We start from the raw sequence: 13254 nt of genomic DNA on the forward strand, positions 1-13254 counted from the left end.
ATAATCCTGTCTCCTTCCGCTTTCTAAAAGCAGCTATGGGACAACGATGGGAAAATAGTCCCTTGGCAAAGGAGTTCTTTTCAAGAGGAGGCGGAACTAGGGCGGGGCTTAAGAGCGGAAGGAACAGGAAGTCTGTGAGCCCTGTGGCGGGATTGGGCTTAGCGCTCTCAGGGGGCGGGCTCAAGTGGGCGGAGGGATCCATCGCAGGCGGCGGGAGGCCGCCGCCTCCATTTAAGGAGGGGAGAACGGCGCGGACGGCAGTTGCTGTGGTTTCTGGGTTTAGGTGGCGAAGTTCTTCTAGGAGCTGAAGTTCACGGACGCAGCGTCCCGCGTCCAAGTCCAGCTGTCTGTGGCTACCGATCGGGAGGTCAGGAGCGCAGCGTCCCTTCTTCGGACCAGGGCCGGCCCCCTGTTTTGCCTTCGCCACTTGGTGCCCATATTTAGGTCGGCTTCGGCGCGGCTGAGGAGAAGGCCGCGGGCGAGATGTTCAAGAACACGTTCCAGAGCGGCTTCCTTTCTATCCTCTACAGCATTGGCAGCAAGCCCCTGCAAATCTGGGACAAAAAGGTCAGGGGCTGGGGGCGGCGGCGGGGCGGGGGCCCGGGGCTGGGCCCGGGGTAGCGGGTAGTTGTGTCGAACTAGGGCCTGAGGGAGGCCGGGCGGTCTCTGCTATCCCCTGTCCCCAGCCTGGCGTGACTGAGGCGCCAGGTGGGCGCGTCGTGTAAGCAGCGGGGGATGCATTGTGGGGTGGGCGTGCCTGGGGTTTAAGTGTCCTGCGGCAGTAGTGTGGTTAGTATAGTGGTCCCTCGCCGCAGACTTGACTGGGCCAGTCGGTTCTTCAGCCTCAGTTTCCGCATCTATATGGTGGGGTTGATAGTGCCCGTCTCACGGCATGAAAAGCGTAAACTCACGTGAGGTTGCTTCGGGAACGCGCAGATGAAAGGAACCGCTGTTCACTGATTTCACAAATATTTACTGATATCCTGTGTTGTACCAGGCACTGTGCTGGGCACTAGACACAGAGCCTTTGTTCCAGGCCGCCTTATAGAGGCACAGCCAGAACTCAGTTATGTTTGGGTTTCATTCATTTGCTCCCTTCCTCCCACTGATCCCAACCAAGCCAGAATTCGGTGGCCTTTGGCACCTGCTCCACACTCACTGTGACTTGAGGTCTGTACTCTGCCTTCAGTGGCTGATCTCCATCAGGGAAATTGCAAAATGGTGATAAAGTGTTGTCTGTGTTAACAAGCTGAACGCCAAGTACAAGCCTCATCATCTTTATTCAGGCATCCACTCGATGATAACTTTCACTGACTGGGAGATGGTGACCCTGTCCACTTTTTGGAGATGTTGATTGGGGGCATGTGTGCCTAGCAATCTATGAGTTGGTCTGCATTTAATTACTTTGATATTTCCTTTCTCATGCAAATTCCCAGTCATCTGTACCCTTTTTTGAATATAAGTTAATATAAAGCACTCTACATTGAGAAGACAGGTGATTTAGGGTATAACCTTAGTACTTCAGTCCTTCGGGGAAAATGGAGAGAGGTGGTATGTTGAATGCTGTTTTTATAGAGAAGAATGTAGGATAATCTAAATAAGCAGTTCATTGGTAATGAGGCCAAGAATTTTGGATATCATCTCAGAACAATTCCCTGTCTTCCCTTATCCACAGATGAAGGTTTGGGGCCACATAGAGAGATTAGGAGAGAACATGGACAGCCTTCTGCCTGTTGCCACTAGGGAATTCTGCTTTCTGAGAGGAGCTTTGGGGATGGTGTGTTCACAATGTCATTTTTATAAGATAGTTGAAAGATCTGAATTTAATGAGTTTGGCCTTACGCATGTGTGAGAAATCTGACCAGCTCTCCTCTTTCACAGTGATTCTGTCCACAAGCTAGAGCTAATGCCAAGAGTTACTTATTACCCAAGAGAGCAGCTCCTTAACTGTTTTCCTACATTTTACTGAGTTTTTCAGTTCCATGGTTTTGTTCAAATTGGAATAAAAAACACTTTAAACTCCGAAATTGTACCTCTACAAAGAGAACCCGGAATGAGTGTACCTGGGAACTTTGTAAAGATGATGGCTTCTCAGCTGTGGCTTGACTTAATTTTGGACTGTCCAAAGGCAAGGAGAGAGTGGATTGTATGCCAGTTGAACTTGGGATTGTAACCAAAGTGTCGATATGAGGCAATTGATATAGAGAATGGGGCTTGATCTAGGAGGAGAGGTTTTCAGAGCAGGTCAGAGAACTTACCAACACAAAGAATTCCAGTGGTAGAGAGGCCTCAGCATTTCTATCAGGTGAAACTTTTTTTTTTTTAATTAATTAATTTATTTATTTATTTTTGGCTGTGTTGGGTCTTCGTTGCTGCACGCGGGCTTTCTCTAGTTGTGGCAAGCGGGGACTACTCTTCCTTGTGGTGCGCGGGCTTCTCATTGTAGTGGCTTCTCTTGTGGAGCATGGGCTCTAGGCACACGGGCTTCAGTAGTTGTGGCACGCGGGCTCAGTAGTTGTGGCTCGTGAGCTCTAGAGCGCAGGCTCAGTAGTTGTGGCACACGGGCTTAATTGCTCCACAGCATGTGGGATCTTCCCGGGCCAGGGATCGAACCTGTGTCTCCTGCATTGGCAGGCGGATTCTTTTTTTTTTTTTTTTTTATAGATAGATAGCTTTTTTTTTTTTTTTTTTTTAAAGGATTTTCTTATTTATTTATTTATTTATTTATTTTTGGCTGTGTTGGGTCTTCGGTTCGTGCGAGGGCTTTCTCCAGTTGCGGCAAGCGGGGGCCACTCTTCATCGCGGTGCGGGGACCGCTCTTCATCGCGGTGCGCGGGCCTTTCTCTATCGCGGCCCCTCCCGTCGCGGGGCACAGGCTCCAGACGCGCAGGCTCAGCAATTGTGGCTCACGGGCCCAGCTGCTCCGTGGCATGTGGGATCCTCCCAGACCAGGGCTCGAACCCGTGCCCCCTGCATTAGCAGGCAGATTCTCAACCACTGCGCCACCAGGGAAGCCCGCAGGCGGATTCTTAACCACTGTGCCACCAGGGAAGCCCTATCAGGTGAAACTTTTATCAGAGTTGCCCCATTTTAACCCTTCCGGGCTTGATCTTTTGTAGTGTGTTTTATTTTTCAAATGCAGCTTTTTGCGTAGTCAACATGTTTGCACACGGAATATAAAAGCAAAGTAACCATGGTGCACTGTGTCCCTTAACAACGCCACTAGAGGTCGGATGGTACCCTAATGACATAAACCTGTGTGAAAACATTGTTAGATCAACTGGCGGGGTTACATGGAGTAAATTAAGTGGACATTTTGGCAAAGAAAACCTTTAGAGGAACATTCATTTTAAGCAAAATTCTCATAATAGTAAAAGTGAATTATATGTTTCTACTCTTCTTGTTTAGACTAGATTGAAAAGTGTTTATCTGTGAATTTTTCCCCCTTGAGGCAAGAGAAGGAAAGGGAGGAAAAAAGGGAAAGTTTGGGGCCAGATCCATAGGCTTTGGTGTATGTGTTCCTTTACTCATTTGTATTATAAAGTCCTCAGAAAGTGTTGGGAATCCAGTCCAGAAGGGGAAACACTGGGAACTGATATTCTTATCAAAGATTTATTGAGCAACAGCTAAGTGACAGGCATTGTGTAGATTTGGGGAGATACAAAGTTAGGGAAGAGAAGACATTTTCCCCACTCCCATGATTCCAAATAAGGAGAAGTTGTAATAAGGGCAAAGTTTGATGGAGGGAGGGAAGGACTGTCCACATTTATCTAGAAATGACCCTGCCCTCTGCTAGTAGGTACATATTGGCTATAAGTGCCTGTTTTTAGTTGTTACATATTTTGATTTCACAAAATTTTACTATTCTCCTTCCTTAGTTTATGGAGAGAGAATTTCTGTTATTTGTTTACGGTGAAGAGCAGTCTTGGAAAACTTAGGTTTGGCTTCATTTAGGCTCTGTGTCTCCTTATGAATATGAGGAGTGAATGCCATATTCATAATAACATTTAATTTGCAAATTCATTTTGGGGGTGTGGCTACATTTGCAATACCTGCATTTATCTGACACTCTGAAGTTCTCAGCGCCTCCCCCCATCTCATCCTTCAAATCTCAGCTTAAGTTCCCAATGAAATAATGTTTATGTCTCCTTTGTGCTCCTGTGGCGCTCTATATCACGCTGAATGGCAGTTGCCTATTTATTGTATATCTCCCACTAGACTACAGGTTCCTTAGGGGGAAGAATAGTATCTTACCTTGAAACCCCAGTGCCAGAGTGTGGTCAGACACCTTGGTGCGTCCTGGCTCTGTCATACGTCCTGTGCTGTGTAACCTTGGGCAAGTACTCAACTACTCAGTTCTCTCATCTTGTAATCCACCTCCTTCTCATGGTTATGGAGATTAAATGAAGATGTATATAAATGCTTAGCAACAGTTATGGCACACAGTATTAAGTAGGGCAGGGAACTGAGGCACTTGCTCAAGAGTAAGTGAAAAATTTATAACTGAGCCCGATATTCAGATGCCTAGGAATAGGAAGTACAGTAACTCCAGACTTCTGAAATGGTCAGTGTACCATGGCTTTCCCAATCCAAAACCTTAACATGGCTCTAAGGCCACACAGACTGTGGTCTGGTACCTGCTTAACTAGTTCTCCAGGCTGACGTCCCACAGGATCCCCCTTCTAGTATTGACCTCCTACTGAACTGAAAGAAGTCTGTTCTCTCCCCGCTTTAGGCTTTTGTACTTGCCGGCCCCTCTGCTGGGACCCACTCCTACCCCTCTTCGTTAGTCTCTACGTCTCAGTGCAAAGGTACTTCCTCAGGTTAAGTTAGTTTATATCCACTTATAGAAGCTCTACTTCCTTCTCATCATACTTGAAATTAGCTTCTCAAGATCTGTATTCCTGGCTGGACGGTAAGCTTCCTGATAGAGACCTTTGTAATTTTTCAAACCAAGAGTTTAGCAGAAATTAGGGATTTCTTAATGCTCCCTTAACTTCTGGGATCAGCAAATACTACATTATTAAAGGACTTTTTATGTTTAATGTAAACATTACTTCTGGTTTGTAAAGAAAATACCAGGAGGTTCTTTTCGCACTTATGCCTGTGTAAAACATGTGACTTTCAGACTTTACTGGTAATATCCTAAAAGTCTACTACATGAGACTGTTAATTCATACAAGCTTCTCTTTCTTTCTGCTGCTGATCCTCCCCATTCCCAAATGAAATATTAGAACCAGAGTTTTTGTGGTTGTTGCTGGAAAATATTAGATTCCCATTCCCAGTTCCTAATTTTAAAAATGAACAAAGTCTCTCTCCAGAAAAAAAGTTCCCACACCCTAACTTTTAATTAGCAAACCTTGTTGGTACATGTTAAATTTCTAGTAGTAGAGTTGAGAGCATTTGGACATGAAAGTATTAAAACTATTTTTTTCAGATTATCCCTGGGTCAATCTGAGGATGTTATTCATTTTTCCAAAAAATAGCTTTTACTATAATTGGGCAAAGGCCTGGGTTTTAGTTACACTTGCCCTTTCAAGGCATTCTTAGGAAGAGCCTGGTTAGCAGTACATATTATTGTCCTTACTTTAACTAAAGGGCTGTTTGTAAATGTCCAGAGTTGCCTGTCTGCTGTTTGGATAGTCCCTGTTAAGTGCTGCAAAGGGTGAGAAGCCTTTAACCCACTGGAGCCTGTAAGGCCCAGGCCTTGAGACAGAGCTATGCCCAGCTCTCCCCACAGAGGTCTCCCTCTGCCTGTTTTCTGACTTAGAGCCCAGCCCCTAGCTCAGGGCAGAAACTTTCCTGCTGAAATGGACAGCTCTAAAGGCTTAATGTAAATTGGAACATGTGTCATTAAGACTAGGATGCCAGATGGCTGAGGGCTCAGCTGTCTGCCAGGATAAGTGGGTGGAGCCACTAAAAAGAAAGGTGGGAGTAGGGAACGGATACAACTCGTGTTATTTTTAAAGCACTTGATGAAATATAGAGCATTGGCCAGCTTCCTCCCTATCCCAGTAGTATTTCCCCCCTCAGCTTTGACCCTCCTCCCTGGGGCTTACATTGGGGGAAAAAAAAAATCAGTGTTCTTTATTAGTTGTCCCAGCAACCATGGAAAGCCTGGGAGAGTGATTGCAAAAAAGGGCTTGAAGATTCCCTTCTTGGTGCCTGCAGGGGCTGAGAACCATTCTGATTGTTAATTGCCAGTAGCCTGGGTTCTGAAGCTTCTAAATTAACTCCACCTCATAGTTGGGGCCGGTGGGGGGTGGGGGGAGGAGTTCATGAAATTAAAAATTGTAAGATTGGCTTTATTTATTATCATTATTTTGGAGGAATAAAACACTCATAGGCCACACTACAGGAATGTGTCATGAAATTTAAAAAATTAGCAAGTCAAAAACAATAGGCACTTTCTAATTTAGAGAGGGAAGTAAAATAAAACCTACTTCCACCATGTGCAATAAATGCTGACCAGTTCATCTTATCTTCATTTCAAAGCCAGGCCTGCCTAGTGGCCTCTGAACTGGAAGAAGCTAAGGAAAGGAAGTTGATGCTTTCTGAGTCCATGTGTCTTGTTATACATGTTTGTCAGAAGCTGGACTGGGGAGGGGCTTGCTTCCTGGAAGACCTTTACAACTTAAGGCAGTGACAGCCAGATTGCCAGGGTGGTTGGGAGGCCTTGCCCCAAATTGTCCACCTGTCTTTCTCCTTTGATCGTAGTTTTAGAGCCTAGAGAGAGGTTTGGGGACATTTCCCACCCATATCTCTGGTTAATTGCACCCCCGGCCTCACTCCACTCTTCTTTCAGTGAATTTGTATTTACAGCCCTTTGAACTTAATAAAGAAGAAAAATCATAATTCACTAAGAAATCAACTTAATTTGATTTTAAAGCTCTGGCAGCTTGTGATATGAGAATACTTTTCTTCTTTGAGGACTGAACTTTCTCCTTGGGCAAAGCTCTATTTAGACTGTTCTCGCCACTAGGCAGGTTAAAACTCTAGAGAGACTGTTGGGCATTCCTTTGAAAAAGCTGCCTTTTCCCCCTCTGGGTTCTCGTGTTTTACGGGCTACGTTAATTAATTTTGTAAGAATTAAGTTTGTGAGTGTGGTAGTTTGTTGTGAAAGAAATTTCTCTTAAGAAGTTACTGACAGTCCAACTGAAAGTTAGTTTGCCCCTGGGACAGAAGTGTAAGAATACACAAAGTCTGTTTTGGCTTTTAGTCTGTTGGCTTCTGTGTGCAGTGTAAGGCATTGTTTTCTTCTGTAAAGACCTGAGTAGTCACATTTACTGGAGTGCTATAAACTTTGAGATGGGCAGAAGGCAAATGTCCTAACATTTCCTCCCTGTGAAATCTGGCTGGGTTTTCTAGAGCTGAGGGAGGCTTCCTGTGACTGTGGTCAGAGAGACCTTCCAGGATGTAAGATCTGAGGTCCCACTTACAATGTTGGATAAATTGCAACGTGTTGCCTTTTAGCAATAGTAGTCTTTGGACCCTAATTACTTAATCCTTTAAATTTAACCATCTGGTTTGTTGCATTTGGTACCTTTTTAAGAAAGAATGAAGTTATAGAGAATAATTAGTGGTATGTTATAAAATTAGTGTTTGCATCTTGTTGGGATACTGTCAGTTCGTATCAATGTGCCTGCAACATATTACATGGAAAAATTTCTTGATGAATTCCTCCTTTACCAAGAAGTCTGCATGATTTTCCACAGCAGCTGTGGGCTAGCAAATAGAGGAGGAATATTGCCACTTTGGGAGCATTTATATGGGGAATGAGGTGGGCAGTGTTGGCATGTGCTACAAGTCTTTGTGATCCAAGTCTTTGTGCTTTTAATCTCCCTTGGAAAGAGGCCCAGAATTCAAAGCAGGAGGGCATTGGATGTCGCCAGCTTTGTTTGAGAAGCACTTCAATGTGATGTTTGTGACTTGAGAATCCAGAAATGCTACACTGGCAGAGATCTGGGGCCCATCCACCCAGCATTCTGTCTCTGACAATGGGTACCAAAGGATGATTTGTAGGAAGGCATTCTTTATGCTGGTAACCTCACTGGCTTTGTGATATACCCTAGGATCTCTGGCTTCCCATAATAGCCCATGGTGGATATGTTATCCAGGAATTTTTAAAAAATCCTTGAATCTCTTCATATGTGCCAACTCTTAGGGTGACAAATTCCAGAAGTCAGCAAATATTTGAATGCTTAGTTTATGCCTAGCAGAGTACTAAGCATTATAGAACATATAAATGATGTTTAATACTTGGTCCCTATCCTTCAGCTTATACTTTTTTGAGGAGACAAGAATCAGTTGCATCTGGCAGAAAAAGATGGGCAGTGATATCAGGTGTTACCTGGGGAATACCACGCACACCACAAGTGGATCAAATTAACAGGAACAGAGCACACAGAGGCTGATGTCTAAAGACAGAATGCCATATTATTAATAATTGTGTTGAACAATACAACTATCAGACTCAATGCTGTATTCTCTCCCCATATGCAAGTCTCATGGAAAGCCACATGATGAGTTGTTGAATATGACAGCACAGGCAGCCCTTTTCACTATACCTAGAAAAAGACCACATGCTTGTCATTCTGATGCATCTGGTTCTAAACCTGGTTGATCTTTTTCATGTGTTAATACATTCAGCCCTAACAGTCCAGCCCTGTCTCAGAAGTGCCTTTGCATGTCTCTGCTCTGTCCATATAAGGTGCTTGGGTGTAATGCTTGAAGATAATTGTGCTTTCCTAAATATGTTTTGAGAGGAGGAATCCGTATCGAATATTGATTCCTCTCCATCATATTCCTCCTACATATTGCGGCAAACAATGCAAAACAATGTAGGATGAAGTGCTAAATTATATAGTCTAGGCTACATGAGCAAGAAAAATGAATCAGAGAGAAGAGAGGTCAGTGTAGACTGAAAATGCTAAAGAAGGCTTCTGTGTGTGGCACAGATGGGGCTTGAATTCATACTTGAAAAAGTAGAAACTTGGGGAAAAGAAGGTAAGGAAGCATGAAGTAGGAGTAAACCTGGGGTAGTAATACGTTCGTTTTTTTGGTTGCTACCCTCCCTCTCAGTGACACTCAGCATTTGGCCTTTCTGGCCAGAGAACTATGTGAGGCAGTGTAGGGCAGTGGAAAGCCTGGTCGTTAATCCTGCCCCTCTTACTTTAGGGTGTGTCATCTGCACTCCCTGAGTGTCAGTGTCCACGTCTGTAAAGTGGAAACAACACCAACGACCTTGCAATTTTTGTTGTTGTTGTTAGGACTGAGCTCGTTGTTGTTAGGAATGTTCCTAGTGTATAGTAGACACTTGGTAAACGTTGGCTGAATCTAAATTGAGTTGATTTCTTTGGGAAGAAATTTGTCCTGATTTATAGATTGCCAAATTGCCTGCAATTCCTGTGGTGGTTGATTGGGCCCTGTATAGAGGTAATAGCATGGCTTACTTTCACATAAGCTTTAACATATGGTGTCACAGACTTCTGTGTTATGCCCCTTGGGCTACTATGGTTTTCTTTAAAGCAGGGCTCCCCAACCCCCGGGCCACAGACCGGTACTGGTCCGCTGCCTGTTTGGAACCGGGCCGCACAGCAGGAGTTAAGTGGCGGGCGAGCCGGCGAAGCTTCATCTGCCACTCTGCATCGCTCGCATTATCGCCTGAGCCATCATATCCCACCCCACCCCACCCCAACCCCGGTCCGTGGAAAAGTTGTCTTCCACACAACCGGTCCCTGGTGCTAAAGAGGTTGGGGACCGCTGCTTTAAATAGTCCTATTCAGCCTTCAAAATCTTAACAGAGTTATTTGTCGATATTTCAGTACTAACCAGTTTAATTTCCTCCCTTGTAGGTACGGAATGGCCACATCAAAAGAATCACTGATAATGACATCCAGTCCCTGGTGCTAGAGATTGAAGGAACAAATGTCAGGTAGGTTGCCACTGTGTTCTCCCAGAGACACGGAATGCCAGGAGGTAGTACATCATAGAGGTTAATGGCATGGACTGCAGAGTCAGACTGCCTGGTGTGAATCCAGCTCTGCTACTTAGAGCTCACCTTGGGCAAGTTACTTAATCCCCCAGGCTTTAGTTTCCTCACCTGTGAAATAGGGATAATAACAGTACATCTTCCTTGTAGAATTATTGTGAAGATAAAATAAGTGAATGTGTATAAAACACTTAAAACCTGCTTAGCACTTAGTCAGTGCTGTATAAGTCTTAGTTATTACTATTTAACTCAGATGTGTTTATGTGGAGGTATGGGTTTACAGTAATCATCCAGTGGGTGGCCAGGGTAGTTTTCAGTGTTACAATGGTCTTAGTTTTGGTTTTCTATCATTTGATAGTTTCTTAGACCAGAATTAAATCTTTTTTCACTGGAAGAACTTCCAGATCCACGGGTCTGGCTTTGTTTTTCAGATATTTTATTGTTGATGTCTAGTGCTATGTTAAGCTTTTGTTTCAGAGTCCAGCATTTTTTTTAACGCATTAGCTTAACTTAAGGGTTGAGGGATCATTGGATGACATATCTGGATCTTTTAGATCTGCCTTCCAATTTATCCTCTTGGACTGAGTGTTATTGCTGTGCATACCACAAAGGAAAAGACAAGTAGTGTGTTTATTGGTGTTTCCTCTTTCTACAGCACCACATATATCACATGTCCTGCAGACCCAAAGAAAACATTGGGAATTAAACTTCCCTTCCTTGTCATGATTATCAAAAACCTGAAGAAATATTTTACCTTTGAAGTACAGGTAAGTATGTGCACATGAATCTCTACACTCTTGGCTATACCAAAGAGGTGTCCTGTCAATTTATAGGAAAAAAGTGGCCGCAGGAAAGTATCTTTATCCTTTTGTATGTATTCTTTTCTGCCTCTGCTGTACACTTGATGCAACCATTATTATTATGGCATAATTTTGGTATTATTAATCAAAGTTTAATGCCAAGTTTTAAAAGAAGCAGTAAGCATCTAGAAAATCTAATCAATAGCTACAGGAGTTCAAAGCTTGAGGGTTAGAGTAGTGTCCATTTGGAAAGTTACTATTTAACACTGGGCTATTGTTGGTCTCAAGTCTAGCTTTTTTAATTTTTCAAAGGGAAGAATGTTTATGGAATCATGCTATGGTCTGGGGGCCTGATGCATGTGTCATATGTCATAAGCAGCTGGTGTTGTCTTGGCAACAGACAAGATAAACTAGCTACTTCCGGGCCGTCTGCATCCAATGTGACCTGTATCTGGTTTGTTTATTCTCCCTTGGGTCTCAGCCTTGGGAAACCAGGCTGTGGGAGTTTCAGGTCCTTGTCTTATCAGGGTTGTTTGCTTCTTCCAAGATGGAGTTAATGTGATTCTTCTCTATATTTCATAGGTACTAGATGACAAGAATGTGCGTCGGCGGTTTCGGGCAAGTAACTACCAGAGCACCACCAGGGTCAAACCCTTCATCTGTACCATGCCCATGCGGCTGGATGACGGCTGGAACCAGATTCAGTTCAACCTGTCAGACTTCACTCGGCGGGCATATGGCACAAATTACATTGAGACCCTCAGGGTGCAGGTACTGGCTCCTTTTCCAGATGGAGCCCCAAATGGGAGAGGGGTCTAGGCTCTGTTTGTTACTGGCTTGTGACCCAGGTGACAGAACAGTGTGGGTTTCAGGCTAAAGTTCCCAAGTCACTGTCCAGGGGGCTTTCACCTCAGAGAGGCCCAGGACCTACTCAGGAATCTGCTCAGATACAGTGGGAGAATACAGCAAGTAAAATCTCCCTCTTGTCAGAATCTACCTCTAAGCCACACTGAGGAGATGCCAAAGAGGTGAAGCTTTGACAACACCATGCGGGGGGCTCGAGGAAAATCAGGAAAAGAGGAAGGACAATCATATTTTGTGTCTTATTTTAAGAGACTTATTTTAAGTCTTGCATCCACAGATCCATGCAAACTGTCGCATCCGACGGGTTTACTTCTCAGACAGACTCTACTCAGAAGACGAACTGCCAGCAGAGTTCAAACTGTATCTCCCAGTTCAGAATAAGGCAAAGGTAAGCCAGCTTTCCTCAGAGGAAGGCCAGACAGTGAGTTGGAGAAGCTGTGTCCCTGGAAAGTGCTCTGTTCTACAAGTTCAGCTGCAGAGCCTCTCTCTGTTGACATGGAGTATGGAGGACTTTTACATCATAAGGTCTTAGGTCTTCCACCACCAGCACTGAATCAGGAATGATCCCATGAAATGTTCTGTTACTGCTGTCTCACCTCCATGAAGTGATACTGTCCCTCCTGGGGGGCATCCTGCTGCTTCCTGCTCCCAGGCCTTCCTTGCAGAATATCTTCATCTGAACCTCTTCATCAGCCCCAAATTACTATCAGCTGATCTGTCCCCTCTGACACGACGATGGGTGCTTACATGCCTGCCCACTGGTGACACATATGCATCTCCCCACAGTCCAGCATCCCCTTGAGTGTCACTAGAGGTAGGGGGTCAGTGGCACTGACCGTCTGTTTTCTAATAACTTAAACTGATGCCTTTATTCTACTTTTTTTTCTTTCCCCTCCAGCAATAACTCGAATGCAACTCCAAGGGATAGACCCTGGATGTGACTCTTAGTTTAAAAAGGAAACTATCTGGAGGACAATGCAAAAAACAAATATTTATATTAGTTCACTGTGCTGCAGTTCTTTTACCTACTCCTTGGCGTCCCTGGTCGTGGCTACCAGTGACCGTGCCGTGCATTGTAAGTACAGTGGGGGATAAGCTGTCCTTTGATACATGAATGCCAGAGTTTATCTTGCTGCCTGCCTCGGTGTGTGGGGAGATACATTTACCATGAACTTGCAGAATTAAATATGTCCCGTAAAGGCAATTTCAGACCGATATTTCTTCCTATGGTTTGTTCTTTGTTTTATATATTATCTAAATATATGTATATGCTGTGTAATACTCATAATCCGGAAATGAATAAAATGTTACATTCTTGGTTTGTAAATTTGTTCTTAGTTTGTGTCTTTTTTAATGGTGACATTTCTCTTTCTTTATGGTATGAAAATAGAACTCTTTCCAAAGAACATCCCATACATTCATGCTGTGAAATAGCTTACAATAAGCACTTGAAGAACAAGACATCTATAGATACTGATTTAGAACAACTTCCAAGATAAACTAAATGGAAAGAAACGGAATAGTGTATCACCAGTAGAATCATCTTACTGAGGGGTGGGTCCCAAGTGGAGTTAGATAAAATGGCATATATTCCAGATT

The 13254-nt window shown here is 44.1% G+C and overlaps 1 protein-coding gene across 1 annotated transcript; it reads left to right on the forward strand.

Annotated features, from left to right (window-relative positions):
* The first annotated feature begins 208 nt into the window (after positions 1-208).
* CFAP20 (cilia and flagella associated protein 20) lies at positions 209-12982 on the forward strand. Its single transcript, XM_007167518.2, has 6 exons — positions 209-567; positions 9855-9934; positions 10647-10758; positions 11374-11562; positions 11933-12043; positions 12554-12982. The coding sequence occupies exons 1-6, from the start codon at positions 484-486 to the stop codon at positions 12557-12559; spliced, it is 582 nt and encodes a 193-aa protein (XP_007167580.1). The 5' UTR covers positions 209-483; the 3' UTR covers positions 12560-12982.
* The last annotated feature ends 272 nt before the right edge of the window (positions 12983-13254 follow it).

The sequence above is a fragment of the Balaenoptera acutorostrata genome, chromosome 19, assembly GCF_949987535.1.
Source record: "Balaenoptera acutorostrata chromosome 19, mBalAcu1.1, whole genome shotgun sequence".
NCBI classification, from domain to species: Eukaryota; Metazoa; Chordata; class Mammalia; order Artiodactyla; family Balaenopteridae; genus Balaenoptera; species Balaenoptera acutorostrata.